Here is a 27429-nt window from a genome sequence, read left to right as displayed (position 1 = left end):
AGCAAGAAATGATCGCAAAATGGTGGTTACACGTTGCCTTCTGAGCCACCCGATAAATTTGGTATGTCCGCCCAATTCTGTCGTTCTGGTGCTATCATGGATTGACTTCGGGAAGCAGGCATCCCGTTGGGTTAGGGTTCGGACTCCCTGTTCCTCTAGCCAGCATTTCGCCGCCTGACCAAATTCGCTTTATCGGAATGGCGTCCGACTAAACGCAAAAGTGATGCCCAAACTCAAGCAGAAGAGACTGGGGCCATTTTGTAACCGCGATGAAAATGCAAATAATCTACATTCGGCAGCTCGAAATACACACGAACCATATGAATGTTGCACACTGGTTGAAATAGGTTCAGAATACTGACTATCGAATGTTCTGTCATTTTTCTCCGGAGGGGAGGAGGGGGGGGGGGAGGGGGAGGAGAGGGGAATGTCCTCAGCATTCATGTTAACGTCACAGATACGAGTCATCTCTGTGGTGGGGTCTCACGTGTTACACTCGCAAACAAATTATCAAAAACATTTCTGGAACAAGCTACAGCGGTGCTTACGCTCACTGCCAACGATAAATGTTCAGCCATCAAAGGCCACCAGGCTGCATCACACAGCTGGTCCCTCTTCAAAACACAATGTGATGATAATCGAGCTTTTGGACATTTCAAGATCGTGACCACAGTTACCAGCACTCCGTATTTCAACATCAAGTGCTGATCGAGCGCACAGTGTTTGAGCGAGTGGCGCTCTGAGCATAGAGTGAACTCCACAAAGACTAAGTAAGTATAAATAGTGATATATTGTGCTTTCACCACTGTGGCAGGGGCCATAACCTACGTGCGCCGCTGTCGCCTATTCAAGGCGAAGTTTCAGTTGTGGCCAAATAGTACCGGCTCCCAAGGTAGACGTTCCTTTTTGGTAAAGACGCCTGTAGCCGTACCAATAAATGACATAAATTGCACCCGGAGTCCCTCAAGGCTAGAATTCCTGGCGAGCTTCCTCTGTGCCAGTGATCCCCTCAGAGCCTTGCTGATCTCCCTTACACCCAGAGTCTCATTGGTCCTCTTCGGGTACCAAAGCACGACTGATCTCCCTCAAGCCCAGAGGTCCGACCGATCTCGCTCAGGGGGATCTCTTTCCTGATCTTGCTCGGGGAGATCTCCCTGCTGATCTCCCTTAAAGCCCGAAAATACCGTCTATCTCCTTCGGCGCTCAGAACGGGTCTGATCCTCTTAGCAGCCAGACGTCCCCTGCCATCTCCCCCACAGCCCGGAGTCTCTTCTGATCTCCCCCCCCCCCCCCAGCCTCGCATCTCGGAGTACCCGCTGATCTCCACTACAGCCTGGAGTCTCCTCTGATCTCCTCAAATCTCACAGCCCGGAGGCTCCTCTGATCTCCCCGTCTCGCAGCCAGGAGTCCCCACTGATCTCCCCCACAGTCCGGAGCCTCCTCTGATCCCCCCTTCCCCCCCCCCCCCCCAGTCTCGCAGCCCCAAGTCCCGCCGATCTCCTCCTGAGCCGCCGCCGTCGCCCGACCTCGGAGCCAGGTGAGCTCTCCAGCCAGGAAGCGGGGGCCCGAAGCCGTGCCCGTCGGCGGGAGTACTTACTACTTCGCGCAGTCGATCAGCTGGTACTCGTTGGCCCTCTCGTAACACGCCTGAACGCCCTTGTCCTGCCAGAGTGCCTCGACGTGGTCGTAGAATTCCTGGAAACGGTACGGCCGGCTGTTACGCGGCTGTAAGCGAGCGCGGTCGCGGAGGAGGGCGGCCGCTCGCGCCCGCGGGCTTCAGCTCGAGTTGGGCCGGCACCAGCTGCGCACCTGTCGCATACGGGCTGGCGCGCTGGCGGCGCGCAGCCGAGCCGTCAATGACGCAGCTGAGGTTGTCCAGAGCTGTTAACTTGTCGTTTCAAATCAGTGAGCGTCAGGAATAGACTGCCGTATGCGCAAGGAAACCCCAGATGGGTGAGTCTGTGCCGGACCTTCAAAGGCGCATAGTGAGGACAGTCCCTTCGTGGAACGGAAGCTTTTCCGGAAGCAGAGCGTTCGTTGGACAGATGCAATACAAACACGCTTATCTTAAATCGGTTACAAAGGACAGATGGTCAGCAGAGCGGGTTTTATGGCAGCATTGTCACCTGCACTGCGGCATGGCGCCGTGCAGTCGGCATACCCGGCCGAGCGAGCCCGACACCACCTACGGCGGCGGGCGCACCGTGTAGTTGTATGAGTACCCGATGCGTTCACATGCGTATGACGCAGGGCAGTGGTGCTATCTATGACGCGGATGGGGTAATGAAGGCACATGGTGTGATGTGGTGGCGAGCGATGCCGATGGCGGGAAGGACGCCAGACATACGGGCTATCAACCCAGCCGGTCGGAGGAAAAATCAAGCACGTAATGAGAACGGCCGGGCCAGCGTGAAAGACAACAGAAAACACAGCTAAGCGCTGACAACCAACACTACGCCATCGCATTAGAGGAGGGCCGCGACTCTGACCGGCGGGTAGTCGAAGTACGGCTGGGACGCCACATCCTGGACGTAGTTGACCCTGGCCTCGTTGTCGGAGTGTTCCAGCGCTATGGGCGGCGACAGCGTGCTCATAGCACCGGTGATCGTCTGCAACGTGGTGCGCATGCGTCAGGCGAGGGCCGGGTCACAGGCCGCGGGGGGTGGGTCACCGGCTGGCCGCCGACCGCGGCGCCGCACATGGCCGGGCGGCCCCGCAGCAGACGGGGAGCGGCCGGCGGCGGCGTTGCTAGCGTCACTGATGCTAATCAGCGACAGACCGAAGACCGTGTTCAAAGCGGGCAGGCACCGGCTTTCCTCGAATTAAAGACAATCGATGCAATCCACTTTCAGCGGAATCAATTTAACTTAGACGCTTAATCCGTGTTCTTGTTCATGACGCAAGCCATTCAAAGCGGGTTTGAACAACGGCTATCAGTCGATCACCGATGTACATCAGTTCCAGAACTGGACCCATGAGTCAGAAGGGCTCCGCCAAACCGACGAATCGGTCCTGGGCTGGTTGTCCGCAAGTCTTCCACTAGCCGAGCCCAGCGCGCATCACACAGGACAAATGCTGTAGGGCATCTTTCTCCAGTTCCCACAGTACAGTCCCGCAAGCACAAGGGACATCGTTCAACCGAACCATCCGCGATTTGTACCGCCTTTCTGACCAACGCTTTCGCTAAGTTTCGGACAACGCCTGCCATCCGGCCTCCGCCAACCTGCGTAGTGACGCTTCGCCGCGCCTTCACCCTACAACCGAGCACGTCGCCAGAACGCTAAGGTCACATTGCTCATCGGTGCCGGACGGAGGCCAGTTGGCGGCCCCGGCCTGTCCGTGACAGTCGAGTGATCGGTTCGGTGGAGGGTCGGGTGTCAGCGCCCGGCACCTGATCGTGAGTCAGCACACGCCCGCGGCAGACGCCCCGCTCACAGCTCCGGCTGACCCGCCGCCGGCTGCACAGGCGGGACGCCCGGTCGGCGGCGCCACCGCCAAATGAAATACCACCCACACGCGCGTGCACGCCAAGTCTTCTTCGCCGGTCGTTAGGGATACCGAGACCCAGTTTACAGCCATGCGCACGTCAGTGGCGCACGGCACATGTGCATGGCTTGCCTCATACGTACCAGGATAGCGTCTCGCACATTTTTCTTAATGTCTGCTATTTTCTTCTTCTTCTCTCTGAAACAAAACAGACACGTCGTCAGAATTCCACGCAGAAAATTTCAGGTACCAACGTGCAACCGAACGGGTAGCGCAAATGGCAATCGAGAACGTCAAGCAGTCACATGAAGTAGCTGAATAAACACTGCCATCACTACCATGGAGTGCATGCCACATGGACAGCCACTTATGTCGAGGAAAACGTTACGGTTAAGGGGACGGTTAACGAGGAAACGGTTAAATGCGTGCCGTAATTCCGCATCCTAAGAGTCAACAACCGCTGCAGCGTCCGACCGTTTCAAACTAGTCCGACTATATGGTATCAACGGAAGTGTCCCACATTTGTGAGGGGTTTGGAGCCAAAATAGCCATCTTGCATATCATTCGGTGCAGTTCGAAGCCCCTACTCTTTTCAGTCCTTTACTTTCTGAGCTACACGCCCGCGAAGATGCGCAGACTATTTCAAGGTTGCTCAGGCACCCATGACACCGTAATGACGTCATTCAAATCCTGCCATCCCACTGGTCATGTGGCGTCCCAAGGTGATAAAAAAATAGAATTACCGAGTCGTTCATATCTGGTGTTTGTGACGATGACTTCCAGGTATAGCCGCCGGCATTGGACTCTCAACCAATGTTGTGCAACCTGTTCATGCTTTTCATAAGAACTACCTTTTGTGCTACATAGCGCAAGACGTTATAAATAGTCATAGCGGGAATAAGACTTGTAATCGAATGACTTAAGAATAGCGCTATAGCCGAGCATGTAAATACAAGAAAGCACCTTAACCTCACGGATAAATATGTCAAGGACACCATGAGAAGGAGCTAAAACTCAGGCACCTGATGATACTTGGTTCAGCACACATCCAGTGCTGGCGATGGCCACCTCTCGGGAGATTGAAGAACTACAAATGAATGCTGTCACACAGAAGTTTCATGACATAATTGACATAATCAAACAGTAAGGTGTTGAGGATCTTTTCCACTTAAAGCATACCAATAGTTCTAAGCTCATTTCATGCTATCAGAAAAAAGGATTACTTTATCCTAATTTCATCCTATCATTCATGCTTGCTTCAACATCTCAAGATGTGCAACATTGTTTTTAAAGCCAATACCCCTCGGGACATATTAAAAAACACTGTGAAACCTCACGGCTAATTACGTCTAATAACAGCACTGGCTAACAATGACACATTATGTCTCCACGGTGCCTCTGCACCACCGTCAAGACAAAATAAGGATATTAATTTCGATTACTTTTGAGCCCAAATCACGCTGTCACCGCTATGTAACAGCATTTCGCTTATTCCCCGTAGTCACATGGCGACCGCCGTGCGCCACCCTACTGATGCAAATAAAAGAGAACGTTTGTGATTGGCTCAGCGGGCACCGAGGGCCTGCTACCGAGAAGCGCATTGGTTGGCGTTTGAACCAGTACGTCACATGGATCATGTGATACTCCCATCCCCAAACCAAAGCGCGCCTCGAAAAGAGCCGCTGTGGTAAACGCTATACATCTCCACATAAGAGAGAAATAAAAGTCATAGTATAACGTTTCGTTGAATTCGCGGGATAATAGCCTCATGTTCGCATGCCTGTTGACCGAACGGAGTGTAGCTGTCGCAACATTTATTACACGGACATTTTGACACACCAGCGTGTTGCAAACTTAACAGATCACACACGTTGGAAAAGCGAGCCAAGTGAGGCCAAATTACGCCAAACTTCTTTCATAATGTTAAGCAGGGAGTCAAATGAAATTTCTCCCGCAGGATCGGTTACTTCAAATAGAAATTCTGCGCTATTCAAAAGGATTTCGGGAAACTGGCATTCCTGATCAAATCGTACGCGTCTGATGTAGCAGCAAGCGAAAGGAACAAAAAGGTAGGATACTCTCTTTAAGTGGGTCCATGAAACATATTTCACGTTTCAGTCAGCACACAATGCTGATTACCTTAGGACAAGTGTGAGTTTACGAAGATCCACTCATCGAGACGTAACCAAACCCGCACATCGCTCTTTAATGCTCATTTGCATTACAATGCTGGACTTCCTTTACATATATAGGTTACAGTGAATATCATCCACAAAAGCTAAAAAACCTTACAGACCGACCCGCCTAATCACGATTTTCAGTTCATCATCACAGCAGCCAAATGTTCTCAAAGCAGTTAGCACGTTCTAGAAGCACGCGATCTAGGCACCGCATATTTAAAAGATATTTCGTTGACAAGGGCTCGACACGACACAAAAAAAAAACCCGACAAGAAGTGGGAGCGATAAGCCGGCGCCAAAGCCGACAGGGTCGAGCCGGGTGAACGCGGCCGCCGTGGGGGTGGGGGGGGGGGGGGGGCGCTGGGTGCTCGGCGTCCCCAGCCACCTGTCTCCGACCCGCCCTTCCGACGAGCGGCGCGGGGCCCGCAGGGGCCGCCGACGCCTGTTGCAGGCCGGCGGCGGCCGTCGGCGACGCGCGGCCAGCGCGCATGCGGGCGGCCGGCGGACCTTGAACCGAGCGCGGCCGGCGGCCGAGTCACTTCCGCGGCGGTCTCCATCGATCGCCGCCGCCGCCGGTCCTGGCCTGGCCCAGCCCGGCCCGGTCCGGCCCGGCCGGGGCCAGCGGGGCCGGCCCCTGGGCACGATCGGCACCGGGACATCAAAAGAGGCGGCCGGCGGTCGGCGGAGGGTCGTCGGCGGCCCGCCGGCGGGCCGCCGGAGGGACGGAGGACGGTCAGGTCAGGTCAGGTCAGGTCAGCGCCGACCGGTCAGGGAGCAGGTACGGTAACGAGCGACATGATAGCCGCTGCCGCACCAGGTCAGATCAGGACAGGCCAGCCGGAGATCCGGTCAGCGGCGGGTCCGGCCAGTCGAAGGCCCTGTCATCAGCAGGTCCGGTCCGGCAAAGGTCAAGTCAGCAGCGGGTCCGGCCAGTGGAAGGCGCCGTCAGCAGCGGGTCGTCCCACCAGCCGAAGGGCGCGCCAGCCGACAGAGGATGGGGGGGGGGGGGGCCGCGGGACGGCAGGGGGCGGCCCGTATCGACGTCAGTCACCTGGCGCGTGGGCGGCGGCCGGACGTGACGTCCGGAGATCGGGCGCCGGCGCGAGGCACCGCGCCCGGCCGGCCCGCGCGACCCGGAACGACCATGGCCGGCCGGCTCGCGGTGAATGGGCCCGCCTGATTGGTCCAGGTGGACCGGGATGGCCAGTGCGCCGGCCGCCGGCCGACCCAACACTGCACGGCCAGAACGGACTACGGCCACAGGAGCGCCGCACGCAACCGTGCCCTTCCGCTCAAGGGCTGCGTCCGAGCAGTAACCGTCTCAGGCGCTGCGGAACTAAGGAGCACAAATGTCCGGGTGCCCCGAGTTACAGACGGACAATTTTAGATGCCCTAGGAGTCAGGAGCGCATAAATGCCCTGGGACCGCAGACAACATACATCCGGTTGCTCCAGGATAAAAGCCGGCCCGGCCCAGCTGCTCCGGGATCAAAGCCCGGCGGCAGCCCGGCCACGGCACCGCCACACGGCGGCCGGCGCTCACGCCCAGGCACCGAGCGCCGCCGCGAAATGGACTAGCGGCAGCTCGGGTGGCCCGGGTCTCATCCGGGCCCGCTCCGGACGACCCGCCGCCCAGACGTGGCTGCTCGTGGGAGGAACCGAACGCTGACGTGACAGGGTGGTGAATGACGCGGCGGCGGCGACGCGCTTCGTGAGCCGGAGGGTCGCAAACATTTGAAAAGACGGAAGCGGACCTGGACCTGTTCCTCCATGTCTCCGATATAATCCGCTTAGTGAATCGATTGGCATGCTCCACGAAGCTGGGTTGGCGAAAAGCCACCTGTCCCTGGCAAAGCCATGCCAGTGGTTTATGCCGGCTGAAATCATTTTTATTGGCTTTACCTGGCTTAAAAGCTACTCTTGACGTCGCGGCAAAACATCACGAAAATCGGCTAGCATGTATACTAGGAAGAGTTCTATGACCAGCCATAAGACGGGCGGGGATGTGCCCTACCGAGTATGCCAGAGCAAGAGTGAAGTGGCATTCCAGGAACCCACCGAGTTTTGACTAAAGAGGCATTCCAGGTTTTAATAAATGCCACACGCTGTGGCCCACGCTGAGAGACGGCTTGAAATGATGATTTAATCATCATATCCGCCATCACATTATCCCGGAAGCGGTCCTCGGATGAATGAGACGAATGGTGCACCCCCGACGCAGACCTTTTCCCTGCGATCTGCGGTCACTGGGGCTGCCATCCGGCGTCTTCCACCTCAGTACGGACGGGACTGGGTGATTCACGAGATTCGTGGTTCCTTTTTCACTGCACTCGATGTAAAACAGCATTTATTATGTTCACATCGAAGTCGACAAGTCTGAGTTAAAACAATTTGGGTTATTTTTAGACGAAATGGTCTTAATGCCAGCCAGGTAAAACCAGTTTTAGACAATGCGACCATGTCGTGTCTTTGACTCACCAGCTGCTTCAAAAAGTAAAAACACGCGAAAACTGACCAGGAGCGTCTATTTAAGGAGAGTCAAGGGGTGCACACTCCAATAGATGCGTCTTATCTTGCCGCGCACGACATACATTTCCCACGCTTTCGAGCACATTTACTGCGTATTAGAAGCAACTTGCATGGGAAATTCGGGCCGCGCCGCACCCTCAGAGGTTTGGTTTGGCTGTTCGGATTACAGCCCTTTCGGTCAGTCATGGGCTATGTGATGTAGGAGACTGGATAGCGGTGGGTCAAAAAAAGCGCGCGAACCCGAGAGTTCACCAGCCAAGCACTCTTCGTCCGCACCCTTCTTCAAGGTTTGTGCTCGGTGTTCGGACGGAGGCCCCCACCAGGGGGCACTTCCGCCTACTCATGGCTGGTGCATGCAGTCTGGACCGAAAAATGGGGGCCACGTGAGAATGCAGCATTTAAAGCGGCATTGCAAAGCCATTGACATTGCAAAGGCATGAACGGGGGAATGATGCTGCCAGCGGAGTCCTCCACAGTACCCGGAACCGACCTAAGACCAGTTCCAGGCGGTTTGTAAGCCAGTGGCCGGGCTGCCAAACTCGAACCAACAATAGAACAGCCCAGGGGACAGCCCAATACATGCCACGAAGTCAGCGACAACACACACCTGAAAACCAATCTCCACGACCGGGAAATCGCCACGAGCCTTGTTCTACAACATTCGAACGCTGCCTCGACGCGGACAGTTCTAGGACCACCCGCACCCGCGGGCGAAGTGCTTGAGCACCAGACGAGGTACGCCGGTGACACAGTTGGCAACGGTAGCCGGCAAAGCCAATCGCCCATAATAAACGTCCTTGACGTCAGAAATATACTCTTTCTTCGAACACCGGGGAGTGATTAATTCAAACAAGTTCAGGTATTCAGTAAGCAAAGCCGGTTTTTAAACACGAACCAACTGGCACAATTCAATTCAGAGTCGCAAGCTCCCAACAGTACGGCGCCGGGCGGTCCCAATTTAGCCGGACTGAGCGCTGGCTGCGGCCCGCCTGCGCCGGCGCCGCCTGCCGGCCGGCCGGCCGGCGGGGCGTCTCTGGGTCGGCGCGCAGCCCTTCCCAGCCGTGGTCGGCTCACCTTGACCGGGCTCGCCGCGGCCCCGGAGACGGACGGCCAGCCGGCCCGCAGCCGGGGCAGCCGCCGCTCCCACGCCCCCAGTGCCCTGGGCCGCCGCCCTCGACCCCGACCTGCTCCAGACCGGGGCGGTCCCAGCGGCGGCGGCCGGGCTCGGCTGGAGGGGCGCGCGCCCGGCGCCAGTCCGGCTGTGTGGCTCGGGACAGTCACGCAAAACGTGGCTCACAGTCGGGCAGGGGTCAACCCAACCGTGAGTTTGGCATTCGCCGCTGAGCAATGCCCAGCACCGCCGACGAAGCTATTGTTCTCTTCCCGACCCCACCCCTACGAAACAGGAAAAATCGCTGCAGTGGTATAGGATCGCATTTCTCCCCCCTCCCCCTCCCCCCCCCACCCCACCCCCACTTGCAGCTGAACACCTAACTCACAAATGGGCCCCCTCCTTGCAACAGCGCTGTCTTAGCTTGGTGGCAAGCCTTCACCACAATGCGAAACATTGTGGTGGAGGAGGTTGTTCACCAAACACTGCAAGAAACCACGGGTGGAATAATTGTTCGGGCTCTCGTCCTGGCCTGGTATGCTAGTACGAGCGCCATGTTTCGGCCAGTTAATTTCCCGACCGTCGACGTCGCCGTCGACATCGACCGACCTTAGAAGGGTCGGAGAATGTTCGGCTTCCAGTCATGTGCGCATCACAACCCAAATTCTCTTGTAATTACTGGGATTCGAACCAGGGTATTGATTACAATAGCCACTGAGCCAACTTACCAACTGAGCTAACCAGAAAGGACAAAGAATCAGCCCGTCAAAACTAATGCATATTTAACACCAAACCAAAACGCTAGGCCAAACAATCCTTTCATATGTGATGATAACGCCTCTTATAAATCCTCCCCTAAAATTGCAAGAATTACTCAGGTGGGAACATGGACTTTATAGACACGGGCAGTTACGCAAGTTTGGTCCCTTCTTTCTCACCCCGTCTTAAAACCATGCAAGAAAAAAGAAAGCCATGCAAGAAAAGGCAAAACAAAACGAGCTCGAATTAGCGCATCCATCTTCACCTAATGGTGAACAAAATGGTCCCAATCGGGGCAAAGTCATCACTTGTCATCACTGCAAAAACGAACTAGAATTAGTGCCTCCCACTTCGCCTAATGGTAAACAAAATGAAAAACTAATAGGGTTTTGCTTTGGGGCGCGCCGACTGTCCGGTCGTGTGGTTCGCCAACTCCAGAACATCCTGGGATCTAGTCAGATTGATTTTTGAGGTCCGGAGGCAAGCCGGCGCATCGCTGCCCCACGTCGACGCCGATCCTTCTGAGCGGTGAGTGCGTCCAGGTGAGTACCCCCCTCTTCCCCTCCCCCTCCCGATACATTTGGCGAACTGCACCCCTGGCCATCGCATTGTTTCAGAAAACCAGCTCCAATCATCTTTTTGCAGATGACATCGAAAAATTCCCATTTGTTCCTGTCTGATGCTTGCACCAGCAGCAACTCACGATTTTCTCGGCGGCTTAACCATTTTTTAATCATTGTCACTCGTGGACGGGTTCAAATAAAACCATATTGTAACAATACTATAAACAGAACGACAAAGGAATCGCCAAATCCAAACTGGGTAATGGAAAAACTGGCAAGATTCCGTCTGAGCCTGAACGGGCAACAAGCCTCGTATTCGTCTTGCCATAAATGTTGTCTGACCACGCGGCTCCCTTACCGAAACAAGGCTTCGTTATTGATACCGACACTGACAACAATCTGTAAGCGCCGCTCCGGAGCATCCTGATGCTCAGTGTAGCCATTCGCCTCAGCATTTTGTCTAGTCTTTTCAGCGTTTCATCCGTCAACGTTGAATCCAGTCTGCATCTATTTTGACTTTTTACATTTAAGGCTGTCACCAACATTGTGTATAATGCTCACGGCACACGTGAACATTATATCGTGTAAGACAACATCACAATCATTCTGAGGTAACTTGTCGATAGCTGTTATTGCCCAAGTCACGAGTTTCAATCATAGCGGTGAAAATCCAGGCCAACATCAAACGGCTACTTTGATCCCTGTGCCAAAACGAAGTTGCTTACAAATGCTCACATCATGTAACGACACCACTGCTACAACGCATGACCGCTTCTTGGAGCACCATGACCGGCGGCAGGCATACTGTGGCTGAAGCTACATGGAGGAGAAAGGCATCAGACCAGGCAGAGCAGCTAATCATCATACCGCTAAATACAAGCAGAAGCAACAGCATGCTTTCACGGGCGAAACTTTTATCTTTAACCGTATCTGTATATAAACATATATATATATATAATATATATATATATATTAATATATATATATAAACTGTGCATTTCAAAGAAATGACAGCAGGTTTTTGGTAATGCATGAGCAGAATGGACTTACAAATCCGTTTGCAGCACACTCCTACGCATAGTACGCACTCGGAAGATTCTAACCTTCCTTAATTACCTAACAAACTACGTATTGTAATGCAAGCAGGTAGTGTCGGGTTTTGAACCACTGCCACAAATGGGTACCTCCACTACGCCCAGCCACTTAGACGGCGTTTCCGGTGGCGGTAAGTTACAGGTACGGGGATATTTAGGGTCTCATCTTAACTCACCTACGTGAATTGCATTCACACACCGTCATATTTACGACTAGAGCTCTCAGACCTAGGACAAAATACATCTTCGAGGAAGCTATAACTTCACGCCACGGGTCTACCCAGCTATGAGCCCGTTGCTAGAATTGCTAAGCACCACGAGATCCTTGGTGCACCCTTTATCGGTTGGTTGATTGAGCCATACTACCTAACAGCCCCGTTTTCACAACTTATTTGCGATGCCCAGGCTGTAACTTGAGGACTGATGCTAACGACGTCGATGACACGCGCTTCCGGCGCAACGACAGCACAAGCACGGGCGCAGTAATGACCTAGTGTCCGATTCGCAGCAATAAAAAACCTACACAAGCCACGTGTCCCCTGGCTGCTGCTGATGTGCCGCCACGGACTTGCACAGGTTGCTGCCCGCTGTCGATGGTCGAACGCAACCAACGCAACCACTGCAGGACCACCAAGGTGGGCCGCTATTTTACCACGGGACCACCCATGATGGGCTGCCGTTTCAGCCGCACCAGATCCCGTCCCAGACGTCTGGCCCGGCCGGGCCGGCGGGCCGGCAGAGAATGGATTGTGAGGACACACTTAGCAGGAGGCCGGGTCATGACGACACCAGCAGGAGGACGGGTTGTGGAGACACGCCGGATTGGCAGGGAGACAGGCCGGGAGGGCGCCGGCAGGAGTCCTCCTGCCGGGTCGTGGAGACCACACCGGATCGGCAGGGAGGCGGGCCCAGACGACACACCGGCAGGAGTCCTCCTGCCGGGTCGTGGAGACACACCGGATCGGCAGGGAGGCGGGGCCGGGAGGGCACCGGCAGGAGTCCTCCTGTCGGGGTCGTGGAAACACAGCGGATCGGCAGGGAGGCGGGCCCAGACGACACACCGGCAGGAGTCCTCCTGTCGGGTCGTGGAAACACACCGGATCGGCAGGGAGGCGGGCCGGGAGGGCACCGGCAGGAGTCCTCCTGTCGGGTCGTGGAGACACACCGGATCGGCAGGGAGGGCGGGCCGGGAGGGCACCGGCAGGAGTCCTCCTGCCGGATCGTGGAAACACACCGGATCGGCAGGGAGGCGGGCCGGGAGGGCACCGGCAGGAGTCCTCCTGCCGGGTCGTGGGAGACACACCGGATCGGCAGGGAGGCGGGCCCGGACGACACACCGGCAGGAGTCCCTCCTGCCGGGTCGTGGGACACAGCGGATCGGCAGGGAGGGCGAGCCGGGAGGGCACCGGCCAGGAGTCCTCCTGTCGGGTCGTGGAAACACAGCGGATCGGCAGGGAGGCGGGCCCAGACGACACACCGGCAGGAGTCCTCCTGCCGGGTCGTGGAAACACACCGGATCGGCAGGGAGGCGGGCCGGACGACACACCGGCAGGAGGACCGATCGGAAGACGCACCGGCAAGGGGCGGGTCGTGGAGACACGGCGGATCAGCAGAGAGAGAGACGGGTCAAGAGAGCACACCGACAGGGCAATCCTTTAGGGCCGACGGACTTACTCTGCACTGAAGCCATTCACGTGAAGTATCCGCATCTGTTTGACGATCGTACTCTTGCCCGATTCACCAGCACCTGAAACACACAGCATACGGTCAGCATGACGTAAACCAGTCCGTCCAAACCAGAGGTACAGCACCTCTCATCGGTTAAACGGGTGTTGCTTGCCGCGCGTCCGGGTGGCCGGTTGAATACCACATGCCCAGGTGAGCGTCAATTGACCTCGCCTGAGATCTACAAATTTAAGAGCCTGAAACACCGAATTCACAGCAGGGCGGACAGGTACACCTGTCAACTCGCTTGTGTCTAAATTTGAAGGTTCTATGTCCTGGACCTCGGGTCGAGTAAGGTCAAATAAGGTCAAACTCCGGATTGGTGTCCTAAGCGCCCCCAAACCTGATTCAACCGCCTTGAACCTAAATACCTGGTTCATGTAAGTAAAAGGCCACTGGCATTCATTTGAAAAGAGTGACCTTGTGTGACCTTTATAAGATCATGTAGCCAGAAGTCTAGAGTAACGTCTTTATTTCTGAAGATGAATTACCGTCAGGGATTGGGCTAGACGATATGCTCATGGGACAAAGGGCTGATCTGGGCCATTTTAGGTCAGTGACCCACTCTTATCTTTCAGAGGTCCCAGAAGATGTCTACTGCGCTCCCTGCTATCACGAGATAAGAAACAAGCACAAGAAACGAGCCCATAAAAAGCTTTCCGGCAAAAAACAGGACTGGTGTTGACCTCAGTCTGACCTACACACCTGACCCAAGGTCAATGGGATCTGTCGTAATCCTAACTACTATTGTCTGTCTACGACACTATCTCAGATATGTGCGGCTTCTTCTAGTCCCCCCCCCCCCCATGTCGCATTAGATTGAACGATTCCCTACAAACTGCCTTCGCTGACAGCCACGGCTTGACTTTGACCTGCCATAGGTCAGCGACCTTACAAGGTAGTCTAATTTTGCTAACACAAATATCCGCCGTTCAATTGCCCACACTTAGGCAAAGTTTGACGCGGTTATGCCGCGCTTTTTTCGAAAAAATTATAAAAACAACTTTAGGGGGTGGCAAACTGACCCCCACCCGGGCGCGTGCTAAGGCGAAAACCGGCCTCGGCGTCTGGCCTGTCCAGGCTACGCCCAGATGCCTGATAACGCACGACAGGTCACGCAGCGGACACCACACATACCTCGCCACCTAGATATCTGAGGAATGTTGGGACCAACGCGAGAGACCATCGATAGTTGTTATCGGCGCCGGTCAGCGCTGTTGCCTCGCCGACTGTATCGGTATGGGGCTCGGCGTGCACCGCCGTCTGTACAGGGAGGGCAGGACTGGCAGGGGTGGGGGTGGGTGTTTTACTTCCGAAATAGTTCTTTCAGCTTAATCAGTAAGCTCGAAAAAGAGTGAGTCGATAATGAGAGCCTACCAGGTCGACATTGGCAAAATATGATGGTTTGGTAGTACGGGATGTGTGCCCACACCACACCTTGTACCTCTTCACAAATGTCTGTTTCAGATGGTAGCGTCATATAACATTTGACTTCAACGTTCTAGTCCCATTTGATAAACATTCTCATAACTTGACAAGTCACATAAAAAGCGATGTAACGGGTTCGTGACAACAGACGAAGACAACGGTGCCGTCCCATGTTTTAACACGACGCTTTGAGTGAAGCCGAGCGTGGCTGACCAGTGAAATACGGAGCTCAGCTGGTGGCCGTCCAGACAGGGTCCCGGAGCCTGGACCTGAACCAGATCAAGTCAGCCTAACATGTGCCGACCATCAAGCGTCACAGACCCATCGCCTGGCCGGAGAAGGGTCACACTTGAAGCGGGCGGAACGACAGAGGCACGCGGCTTGGCGGGGTGGCCGCCGCGGTCACAAACGGGTAGTCCTGGCGGGAGCGGCTCGTCCCGCCTCGACACTGGCGTTCGGGCGCTCGCTGGGGGCGCCGTCCAGCCCTCCCCAAAGGGTGGACAAAGGCGAGGGGAGCTGGTGGAGCGCAGAGCGCATGGAAAGAAGCCAATCCAAATGCTCCTAAAGCCTTGCCCTACCGTTGAACTAGCCCCCATCCCCTCCCCGCCTACTGCTGGCGCCCTTAGCTGGAGAGGTCCCAGCGGGAGGCACTGCTCCCACAGCCGAGTCTTCATCTCGTGCGCCTGTCAGGAGCGTGTCTACTGCGGAGCCGAGCGCAGTGACTGGAATAAGATCAACCCACGCGTTCCATGAGCGCAGCCCGGATATGCATACCGACTATTCATCTACAGAGATTCAGGGAGAGGAATGAAACCCCAGCTCAAAACTGCTGTACCATAAGCGGCTATAAGCTCGGGCCTAACCAACAGTTGATTCGGTGAAAACAGAACCCATGAACAGCAGACATATCTTGGGGCCCAAATCTCACTATTTATAACTACGACCCAGGCACCGAAGACCGCATCAGTTTGCAGTTTGCAGTTATGAGTACAGCCAACCGATACAGCAGGGGGGGGGGGGGGGGCAGCTCTTGGCTGAGTGGGCGGCTCGGCCTTCCCTGCGGTCCGGGAGGCAGGGCGGCGCCAAACGCGCCACCCGACTCCGTCCGCCGGGACGACACAGCACGCGTGAGGCGCAGATGGAGAGGAAGGAGACCACCGCAGCACAGAACGGCCCACGGCCTCCACCGGCGCCGGTGACGGCGCTGCTAGGAAAGAGGTCGGCGCCGACGACGCAGTACTGAACAGGACGGCTGGCAAGGAGAGCCGGAGTGGCGGGAACCACAAGTACCACCGGCACCGGCACTGGCCCCAGCCCAGTCCGTCACAGATAGGGGAATCTCTTCAAGGCGGGGTAACCACCGGCAGCCTCGCCACCTCTGCAGCCCAGTCCAACACCTTACCCCCAGGCTATCGCCAAGGGAGGGGGGGGGGGGGGTGTATCGGCGAACCTGACAAATCCAGTGCAGCTATACCCAACACATGACGTCAACCCAATTGAAGTCCGGAACAGTGGATGCAATACAGACGCGCGCACCGCGAGGCGCCTAGCCGATAAGGCATGGTCCGAAGAACCGCTGACGCCGCCGAATGCCACTGCCGCAAAACCGGCCGACGAAACGCCATCAGACAACCGCTGGCAGTAACCCTGGCAATGGATTCTGGGCATTACGCCGCCGCTAAATGCTACTAACGGCAGTGGTCAAATCCGCAGCGGCGGTCGCGGGTGGTAGCCATGGCGACGCCATGCGGCCGACAACAAATGGCCGGCGTCGGGCCTCGGTGCCTCGCCAGCCGAGCCCGGGTCGCGACCCGCTGACCCGAGTTGGCCCCAGCGGCGCCGGGAGCAGCCCGCTGACAGGCGGGCACAGGCGGGCGGGCCGGCCGGCCGGCTGACCGGGCCAGCCCGCCCCACCGTCAGCAGATGAGACCGGCGCCGTCTGACTGGCACCTATTGATCGCACGCGCCGCGAAAGCCCAGATCAAAAGGCATACCCACAAGGAATGCGTGGGCCAGCTGGCCGACGGCGGCGGCGGCCTAATGAGACGGCGTCAGCGCGGCGGACCGTCCGCCGGCGGGACGGCACGGCTTCCCCGGCCAGACGGCCCAGCGGCTACCTGGACTCTGGCCGAGCCCGCCGGCCGGCCGGCCGGCCTGAGCCACAGCCAGCCATGCACGCTGTGTTGCGCGATCCGACAACATTTCGCATTGCGTCTCAACGTTCGTCGAACTCCGTGCAGATATCCAGAGAGCGCGCCGACGATCTGAGCTGATGTGCAAACATTTCCGCGCAAATATCGCTATCGCAAATCCTCGCTTGCATAATCTTTCACCCCAAGTCCGCATTCACCCTTTCCCTAGCCCAAAACTGTGTGCTACTGTGTGTGCTACAGCATCCCTACCCAATGGAAGATATTCGGTGCATTAGCGAGAAAATTTATTCACATAGATAAGACAGCAGTATTAGCCTTATTCCCCGGAGAAAAACCAGGAGAATGGAGATAGTGTTGGGTTGATAATACGATAAAGGCATGTTGTCAAAACATCAACCCAACTCTATCTCCACTCTCCCGGTTTTCCTCCGAGAAATAGGGCTTATATTACTGTCTTACCTACCCAAAGCAACTCAATGTGTCGCACTTATTCGTTAACGCTTATCCTGGCACCTGCAACTCTTAGCATAGCACCATTCGATGAGGCGATGTTGATTCGCTCTAGGGTAACAGGCATGTGGCATACGCACCATAAACATTCGCGACGCACAGGACTGCTAAATTTAAAGTACTGCAAAGGCTGGCAAGGGTGAACCGTGTCGTCAAGCAAAAACGGACAACTTTGAGCTTTGCTGGCACGTGGGTTCCCACGTCCACGGCTCACGCACCGTACTGGTTTGCCTCCGGTAGATCAACTACGGCATGTCGGCTGGTAAACATCTGATTAAGTTAGAAGTAAGTAAACAGGTTTTTTAGCGTATCAACAACCAAGACGGACCATTTTGAACTTTGTTGAGCCGTGTGTCTCGATGTTCATGATCCACGTGCTTTAGACATGTCGGCATCTCACAAATCGACTATGCCGCGTCAGATGATGTGCCTATTTGCAAGCACAGCACGGACAGGCGATTTTTACGTGTCTTAGGATTTTCTCTTTAGCATGTCGGCGTTAATGTCCTTTTACGTGAGACAGACAGTCTGATTCGCCGTATTTTGCGCGATCCGTTTAATCAGGATGGGATCCAGCAGAAGCGTCACGAGCATAAAGGTCACTCAGCGATATTCCTGCTCTAATCTCAGCACTGATTTGCGACAATGAAATTCCAACTGACGGAATTTGAGAGTGCCCGACATTTAAGACGAATCTGTGCGCTCAACTTCCGTTTCTTCTTCTCTTCTTTATTTACGAATAGCTGCCTCGCCACAGAGTTACGCTCACTACAGTCTCCGCCGGAAGCGTGCCAAAGACCCGGCAGACTGAAAGCTGTTGAAGAGCCAACATTTTCACTAGCGGAGGGGTGATTTCGCCGTTTGCTAGGAGAGTCTGGTTCAGCACGTGCATTCAACGGGCCACACTGAAGTGGGTAAAATCGCGCTGTGCGCAAGTTGTGGGACCTGTCCGCCCCAGCTTGAACATCAAGCCGCCAAGGAAATAACGGGGGTCGTCACTTTGATGACGGACATCAGCTACACAGTGGAGTGGCCCGACATCTGACCAACTACGGCTATTTGCAACTCCCCGTTCCACGACCGGACGGTGGCCTCGACGGCACAAGCCCGGCTCAGCCGGCCGACCCCAGCTTATTCTGTCCCCGTCCAGAACGGGCCTCTCGAGGCAGCTCGTCCTGCCCATTGAGGTCGCCATAGATGGCAGTTGTGGACCGGTTAAGCTCCGAGCAGCGCCGGCGCCGGCAACGGAAGAGCCCGGCCAAAGCGAGGCTTTACAGCATGCGTCAGCCGTTCAGTGGGGCACAAACCGTGCACTAGACGATGAAAAGTGAGACACCAGCAAGGGTGAAGTGACACTCTTTTCCATTCCACTTACTCCAGCACAACTGAAACCCCCACAACTGAGGAAGAAGCTACACTCCTGGTCGTCAGCAATCACGTTTCTGCCGGGGATCCGAAAAAGGCAATGTCTCAAAAGGTGTGAATAGGGTAAACGTCTTGCGAAATTAAATTTTGCGCTTAGCGCCACCGGGTTATTTCAAACTTGCACGGAAAGTGGTGGCAAAAGGTTATGAAATATGGACCACGTGAAAAGCGGGCCGCCCGTAGACGCCATTTTGTTCGCAAGGTAGTTTTGAGCTATATCTGTCGCAAGGCACTAACAACGAAAATCCTCCGTTATCCTAAGTCCTTTTCTTATCTTCAAAAGTCATGATTGTAATTGGGTTCATCAACGTTTCGCACCTAAGCCATTTTTTACTTAACTTTCGCATGTTGTAACATGCAAAATATTGCAACCTTTAAATTCGTCACCCGCGCCGCAACGCTAACCTTTTCTATCGTCATGACGTAGTCATGAAGTCCTTTCATATGAACAGCCCGGGCAAACTTGCGTCATCACTGTATCATACATACGGCCAAGACACCCAGACAGGGACGGTGCACTCTAACCTGGGGCAAAACACCACAGTTGATCAGAATATGCTGAACCGTCCCTTGCGACCAACTTCTTCCGGGTCTTGCATACTTAGCCATCTACTACCCTGGGTATACTGGGCCTTGGGTGGGTACCAGGTCAATGTGGGTGCATATTACGTGTTGACTGCGGTTTGGTCGTTCGCGATGTCAAACAGAGCATGGGCGACTGTGATCATTACGGTGTCCTACCTTCAAATTATTTTCGGAAACATCCATTTACGCTGCTTTAAGTTTGTGCGGCCACTTCAAGGCATCTCACCAATTTCTAGAATTTACTAGCTAGTCATAAGAAAAGTTTCCACGGGTCGTTTGAATATCTGGTCGCTTTTTAGTGTAATACAAGTTCCCACAGGTACCTTGAATATTTAGATGCTCTACGGTGTAATACACTGCCACAGTGCTCCAGTCACTACTGTACAAACCGCGGAAACTAAAGAATCATGCTATACAAAGGCTGAGGATCGTTTCAAAAAGAGCGACGCCAACATCAAATTTTAAAGTCGATTCTTTCCATACACCGCCATGGGGTAAATACTCAGCAATCTCAGAAACTGGGGGCGTCGTAGCACCGACGGAACCCACCGTTCCTGCGCCTACGATGACATGTGGCTGATATTATTTGTTTGATGGTGAAATAGGTCGCGCCTTTCCATTAAAAATTATATCCAATGCATATCTTAATGGATGTTCCAGACAAAATAAGATGAAATACCGAACTTGTTGTTAGCCTAGTTAACTCCCCCCTCGTGCAGCAATTTTGCTGGAATCAAATACGTGCTTGCAACTTGTATTCAAACGCACCGAAGAAAGGGCCGTACAAATAATTTACAAACAACGAGTTTATTATGGCGTGGTGACTGTGGACAGGTAAACATACAGCACCACAACATGCTCGTTGAGTACTTTTTATTGTTGCATGACCATGTTAACAGCTCCGGGTGTGGCCATATGGGTCCTGGTGCCATTCTACAAATTGCACCTGATTCGCCAGCTGGCTGTCGTCAGATGTGGCGTCGATGGCCTGAAACGGCTGAACTGCACGCTCTGCGCTTCCGTTAACTACGGGTAATCTCTTTTCCAGATTTAAGCCCAGATTCTAAGCTCCACCGACGGCCGATGCCCGCGTTACCGTAACAAATACTGTCGGATTCCTCGAGCCATCTTCAGTCGGTCACATCCAACAGTGCAAAAAGGAGCAGGACCTCGAGGTACCCAGACCCAGTCGCTCACACCTGCTCACACAGCAGGAGGCTCCAGGCGGCGATCGATTGCTCCAGGTGCCTTGCCGTCTGCTAAAATATGTTAAAATCATCACCGATTTCGCAATAGTTTTGAACAGAGACATTACTTTTAGCTCCGGTGTATTACTGACGTACACCTTGTCATTCATGAGAGCTATTGGAGCTGGCTCGACACGAGCTAGCTTCAACAGTTCCCATGCCTGCTTGACACAAGCTATTGAAGCTAGCTTGACACAGGGAAGAAGAATGGAGGGGGGAGGGGGGAGGGGGCTGCAAGAGATCTTAAGAAATCGCCATAAACAGGATGTTTCACCGTTTCAGGGCTGCGTTGAAACTGGTCCGAGAACGGCTCCATCAAGCATATCCACGGCATCCGCCATGGGTCAGACTCAATGCCTGGCTCTGGATCTATGCAGATGGAATCTGCCCGGGACGTCTTCCAGATATAAGGCGAACGTGTAGCATGGTCGCTAACAACCGTCTCTTGGCTACATCGCCGACTGCAGGTCCTGCTGTCAGTGACGTTCCTGCAGTACCAAGAGAAATGGCATACTTGTTTTTGTTACCTTATGGCCTTATATCTTGCACGTATCCCAGGTATCTTCCTGGCGATAACCAAGCCGTGCCAGCCGTGCGGACCAGGGGCCATGCACGAAACCCAATACATGGCCTATGATGTGTATATACTTAAGATTTCAAGAAGATTTCAAGAAGAGCCGAATTCAGATGAGTTTAAAATCAGCCCAGGGATGAGATCACATATCCTAAAAATGACAATTTCTGACACTCTCTTCCATTCCCTTCTACCTCACGATCCAGCGTTGGCGGTGATGGCTGCTATGGGGGACATGACACACCCCAAGTATATGCCAGAGCTGTTAGAAATCCCGAAGTCCAAAGCTGTTGTATCACATGGGCGATTGTTCCAATCCATGCACATAAAGCCGCCTGCAGACATTTGTCACAGTGAACTCCCTATTCCATACAGCAGTGACTGAGATAGAGCAAGGGGGTGCTGCAGTGGAACCTCCATCGGTTTCCAGGCCGGAAGTCATTCTACTGGGGAAGTCTCCTGCTGTGAATGAAAAGTGACTTGGCTTCCCTGGTCAGCCCAAGTAGTTCATGCCCCTGTTTGCACTATAAAATGTGGCTAACTGTAGTTGGCTCGAAGCATTGACAAGTAAGCGGCAGGACAAAGTGAGCATCTGCGGACAGTCAGATTTGGCCAAGAATCTAGCTGCACTTCACGACAGTGCAGAGCAACAAGTTAAGTTGGTTTGGAAGCCCATCAACACCACAACTGACAAGAGCCAGCTGCAGGATCTGGCAAAGTTGTACACTGGCAGCAAAACACATATGCGGCCAGAGCTCATCACACAACAAAGCAAAAATGTGAGAAAACAGGTATTGACCATCTTCCTCGACCTCCACCACCTGTGGTCACTGTGCCATAACATACATTTTAATAGTCAATCTCATGAGGCATGTTAATGAGATGTAACCAGAAGGTACATAATAGTGAAAAAGCTATTTAATAGCGAACAACTTGGAAGCATTTGTATTTTGTGACATCATGTGCTGTTTAGGCATGCTCTGAAATATACACAGTGACTCATTCATCACAATTTTTTTATCACATGTCAATACATATCATAACTCTTCACTTGTCCATAATTTGCACAGTGGTGGCAATACTTTGAGAAACCACACCAAAAAGTGTCCAAATATTCAAAGAACCAGCAGGAACATGCTCCATGAAAATTACGGTTTCTTTATCTGAAATATCAAATAGCTTGAAATCTCCATATGTCTATAAGTTGCAAAGTGGTGACAATACTACTAGTTGTAGTTGGTACACTAGTAGCATCAAATAGTGTCCAAATATTCAAAAAACCAACATGAACATGTATCATGGAAATTAAATTTGAAAATGGTAAGATCACTAAGATCACATGACTATACACACATCAAAGCATGCCAATTAAAAAAATTAACTGGACACCTTGGTAAACATGAACATTTGGGAAAAATGCTTTTCTTTAAGAGACGAGGTGAGATGCTGAGATGAGGTGTGGGGTTGCAGTTCAGGTAACTAAATGAAACAATGTGAAGTTCTTCCCCCAAAACTCTAAAATGGACAACCTATAAAGGAAGTTGTCAGGTTGAACTCTGCCATCTAAGTTCTGTGCTAAAGTATGTTCATCAGTAGTTCCCCAAATCCATTGAACTGAACAGGGAAAGAATTTAAGCCTGCGGTGTTAGAGGCAAACAAGATGTCTACACTGCAGTGAAAGCTGTGACATCCCTGATCAGTTCTGAGAAGCTACATACATACATGTTGACACTCAATTTTTCAAGACCGATATTCTCCAAGTCTCCAAAAATTTGACAGCATGTGGATATTGATAATCAACCCACAACATGGGTACAAAATGCATATGATATTGCTTCCATGGCTAATCCTGACTCTCATATCTGAACATTTCTGGCTTACACAACTACATTAGGCTGTCTTCCTTTCCGGTGTCAAGAGCTTCTGCATCTGGATACAGCTTGTTGTAGTCAAGGTGTATTATAGAGACAAGTGACTACTAAAAGTAGCCCCCATAGGAGCATCCTGCCTTGTTTACTATTGAGCACAATATTTATGCAAAGCCATTTGAGCCCTTCATAAAATTGCAATGACACTTCTTTAAGACATGTTCTTTTGATAACTCGGCATATGAGCTTTGCCACACAATTACCTTCAATTACACATTCAGACTCCAATGATAGTAAGACTGTTCTTTGCTGACTTGGCCACTATTAAACCAAGCCACATTGTTCAAAATATCAAACATGTATTCAAAATTGCATTTGGGATCAGTGGTCAACAAATAATGATACAACCACAGAAGTGAACAAGTACCAAATTACTGACTTCCAGAATAACACTTGACTACCTTAAAATCAGCATGTAAATATCAATTTTGGCACAACAGCATCTACCCCTTTCAAGTTGTGTAGGAACATTGAAATTTAGCTGGTGATGAGTTCAGTCAGAGCAGCTACCACACGTAATATGATATGCAAAAGTATTTTCAGGCTTTACAAAAAGTGCACAGGAGAGGGATTGCATGAATCAAGCCCTCAAAACTAGAACATACTTACTTTGTAAATGCTTAATCACTCAGCTGCATTGAATATTAAATCCTGCAACACTGTGATGAATCCCACAATCATACATTCTGATGAATCCCACAATCCCCAGCCAGTCAGATCCTACCAATACCTTCGGAGAACAAATAGCTTTTGTTTTTCAGTCATCCCCATGCACTACATGCATAAATGCTTAATCACTTGGCTACAGTGGATCTCATATCATCTAAGGCTGTGATAAACCCCACAATCATATAATCTGATGAGTCTCACAATCCCAGTCAGTCAGATGCTACCAACACATTTGGAGAAAAAATCACTTGTATTTTGGTCATCTTCATGGATTAGATGTGTAAATGTTTAATACTTGGATACAGCGCACCTTAAATCCTGTACAGCTGTGACAAACCCCACAATCACATATTCTGATGAGTCTCACAATCACACAATCAGTCAGATTTTACAAAATCTTTGGATACTAAATACCTTGGCATTGGTTACCTTCATGGACAACATGTACAGTTTTGCCTTGGATGTATATCATGCAAAATTAAACCACAGGAGGTTAAGAGTCCAAGTGAGCCCACAATATCATATTCTGGTGGAATTGTTGTTAACAAGCCACAATTGAGTTTAACTACAAGGTTGTGCTGATCCAGACATGAAATATCAAAGTGCCATGACAAACTTTCCAGTTTTTTTGTAACATCACATTTTCTTGGCTATGGCTATAAAAATGGCCTGTATCCACATAGGTATCCCACCAATCCTGCTCAGTCTTGCTATGTTCACTCCTGGCCTGGCCTGGTTTAAGGCAATGGTAGCATTCGCCTCTTAAATACAATGGGTTGCACACCTTCCTAACATTTGTGGTGGGTTTCATAAAAAGAAAAATAAATTTTCATTGAGTCCAGCTCATAAAACCAAAAAAAAAAAAAATTAGCCATGATAAATGCTGCTATCAGTACTGATCAGATATATGGTAGTGCTTTGTGATCTTCAAATAACTTTTAAAAATCTGACCTGATGGTCCAAGGATTCCTGCTATCAGTTCTCTCCCTAACAACCCAAGATGAAAAAAAACAGCTAGCATTGAAAAAGATCAAGAAGTAGAGGGAATGTAGGTCAAGGTATGACAACCACCTGTGGTCAGGGTACAGTCATGTTAATCTCAGCTGTGGTCAGAAAAAAACATGCTGGGAGGTTCCTGCAGCTGCTGAAAAGGCACGCATTTCTTAATCATGGTTTATCATTGACCTTGTCAGCAACGTAGGTACTACAATGTGATTGCATGCTACTTTCTACTGCCACAATCACACTGCAGTGAAAAAACAAGGTGGTGTGCAAAAAAACAATGTATGGGAACAAGGTGGGGCTCACCTTCTAATAACATAAGATTTAGTACACATGTTGCCTGAATGACAAATTCAAATGTCATAATACCACAAGTATCACAACAGGCAATGTGGGCAGATCACAATCGGTGTGGGGAATGCAGCAATAAATAAGCATGGAGATATACCATTGGCATTGTGTGGAAGAAAATGGCTGATTAAAAGTTTGCTCAGGTTTTTCAAACTCAAAGGATAACAACTTTCACTTTGGCTGGTCCTTGGCTATCCTACACATGACTGGTCTGTCTGTGACCATCCTAAACCATGAACTTTACGTGCACAGCAAGCGTCAAAATTAGCAATACATTTAAGACTCAAGGTTTCTCACTGAAACCATACATGCTGAAAGCAAACACTCACAAACTGAAGCAAAAGCATGCACAACAAAACATTTTTTGATGTTCTGACACCCATGACTGGCTGGAGCATACAACCAGGTAGCCAAGAGAAGTCAGAAATATCTTACATATTGAGAGCATGACCACTTTGAAAACTGAGTTATTGCACTGTGCATGTGAAATCCAGTAAAACATTGAAAGCACATGTTACTTACCTAACAATAACAAACGATGAGTGGCTCTGTACACCTGCTTGTCCTTCTGTATTTGTTGGTTAATTTTCTTATTCTTTTCCTTTTGTTTTTTGGATTCATCTGCATCTTGTTTCGATGCAGCGCTTCCAAAACAACCCATGTCATAGGGCCTGCAGTCCAGGCAAAGGTAGGCTAGGAAGCCTGGACGGGCTTCACGCGGCCTGGTGTCCTTGCAGCCTGGATTCCCTATTTTGTCTGCTTTAGGGTTTCCACAAACACAAATACTGGAAGGGGGACATTGGCCCTCTATGTCACATTCCACCATCCCATGGTGACGTCTACACACTCCATATGAATCGCAGGCACCAGTAGCACACCACAGGGGAAAATATACAGAAACCGCCGCTCTTGACGACCGCCTGACGCCGAAGGGTGGGACTCGCAATGCATCCTGGGTAATGGTATCCCGTTTCAGTTCCAAATCGATGACTGTGTTCCTGTTTTGGGCTTCAAAACCCCTTTCGTGATATTTCTACTATTCACAGGTTTGAAAATGTGGTGTAAAATACTCCAGTTTATTATCGGGCTTCTCAAATTATCACAGAGTTAATAAAGGCCATGTATACCTTGTTATGTCGATCTAAAATATCCCCTGCTTTTTCGAGCTTGGCATAGGTGGCTCTGTCGGCAATGATGTGAGCATATAGAGTGCAGCACGCAGCATGGTCTTCGGCGTCGATGCACGACCTTCGGTGTCGGCCTAAGGAGCCAGTGCGCTCTTTAATAGAAATTATCATCACCGATGCCAGGCATTCGCAATGTGGGCTGTGAGGCGCGTTAATTCGCCTCTGAACCAACTTATTATGACAAATGTCATCTGATGGTGTGATGAATGTAAATTCCAAACGCAGGTCCACCATAATGCGCAAATGCATGAATGCTATGCCAAGTGAGCGATATGTGAGATCAAGGGCACAGGAAGGGCGGTACAGAAGGCAACTGTCCACTTTTGGCCTCCGTGGCGCGATGATCAAGGGCCCGGAGAGTTGGCCGAAGGTCGTCGCCAGGGGCCCCGCGACACAGGGCAGGGTCCTCAGATATAAGTCAGAGCAGGCAGGCTCCTACCCCAGGGGACCATTGCTACTTTCCGGGGGTCCAAAATGTCCCCAAAGCCTTTTCTTTGGCTGCGCCACGGGGTGCGAGTTATCTTTGATAAACATGCTTTCGGACGCATTAATTGTCTACACATCTCCCACACTGTCTTCCTCGCGCTTCCGCAGCTTGGTGTGACGGCCAACGTCGCTCGCTTGCAAGCATTCTGCACTGCCAAACATCGTGTTCGCTCGCGTTATATCGTTGCTGCTATCGTACCAGCTCCACATGTGCGAAGGCACTTTTTTTTTGCTGGTGGGGGACAGGAACGAGTTAGCCTTCATTGACCTAATTTGGCCTTAAATTAGCCTAAAGTAAACCTTACCTGTAGTATAAGTAAACCTTACCTGAAGCATAAGCCAGTATTGTGTTCTGATTCCCCGTCGCGCCACTCCTCGATTGTCGCCTACTAAATTATCTTTGCTTCCCAACCTGCTTAGGCTGGGCCTGTCGCTGAA

The 27429-nt window shown here is 52.1% G+C and overlaps 1 protein-coding gene across 1 annotated transcript; it reads right to left on the bottom strand.

Annotated features, from left to right (window-relative positions):
- Nucleotides 1-1560: 1560 nt before the first annotated feature.
- Nucleotides 1561-26252, bottom strand: LOC119106308 (guanine nucleotide-binding protein G(s) subunit alpha). Its single transcript, XM_037229924.1, has 5 exons — nucleotides 25841-26252; nucleotides 13396-13468; nucleotides 3630-3684; nucleotides 2490-2609; nucleotides 1561-1695 (listed from the first exon to the last, which is right to left on the bottom strand). The coding sequence occupies exons 1-5, from the start codon at nucleotides 26142-26144 to the stop codon at nucleotides 1597-1599; spliced, it is 651 nt and encodes a 216-aa protein (XP_037085819.1). The 5' UTR covers nucleotides 26145-26252; the 3' UTR covers nucleotides 1561-1596.
- Nucleotides 26253-27429: the final 1177 nt, after the last annotated feature.

Source organism: Pollicipes pollicipes, unplaced genomic scaffold, assembly GCF_011947565.3.
Source record: "Pollicipes pollicipes isolate AB1234 unplaced genomic scaffold, Ppol_2.1 Scaffold_6138;HRSCAF=7277_pilon_pilon_pilon, whole genome shotgun sequence".
Lineage (NCBI taxonomy): Eukaryota > Metazoa > Arthropoda > Thecostraca > Pollicipedomorpha > Pollicipedidae > Pollicipes > Pollicipes pollicipes.
The sequence above is the reverse complement of the archived record's forward strand: the minus strand, read 5'-3'. Positions and strand labels throughout refer to the sequence as shown.

What these genes read in the sequence shown, in the direction of transcription:
- LOC119106308 (XM_037229924.1), bottom strand. Translation starts at nt 26,144, where the DNA reads ATGGTGGAATGTGACATAGAGGGCCAATGTCCCCCTTCCAGTATTTGT. An exon ending in ATGTGCGAGACGCTATCCTG is followed by an intron (nt 2,610 to 3,629) that starts GTACGTATGAGG and finishes ACCACGTTGCAG; the next exon opens with ACGATCACCGGTGCTATGAG. An exon ending in CGTACTTCGACTACCCGCCG is followed by an intron (nt 1,696 to 2,489) that starts GTCAGAGTCGCG and finishes TACCGTTTCCAG; the next exon opens with GAATTCTACGACCACGTCGA.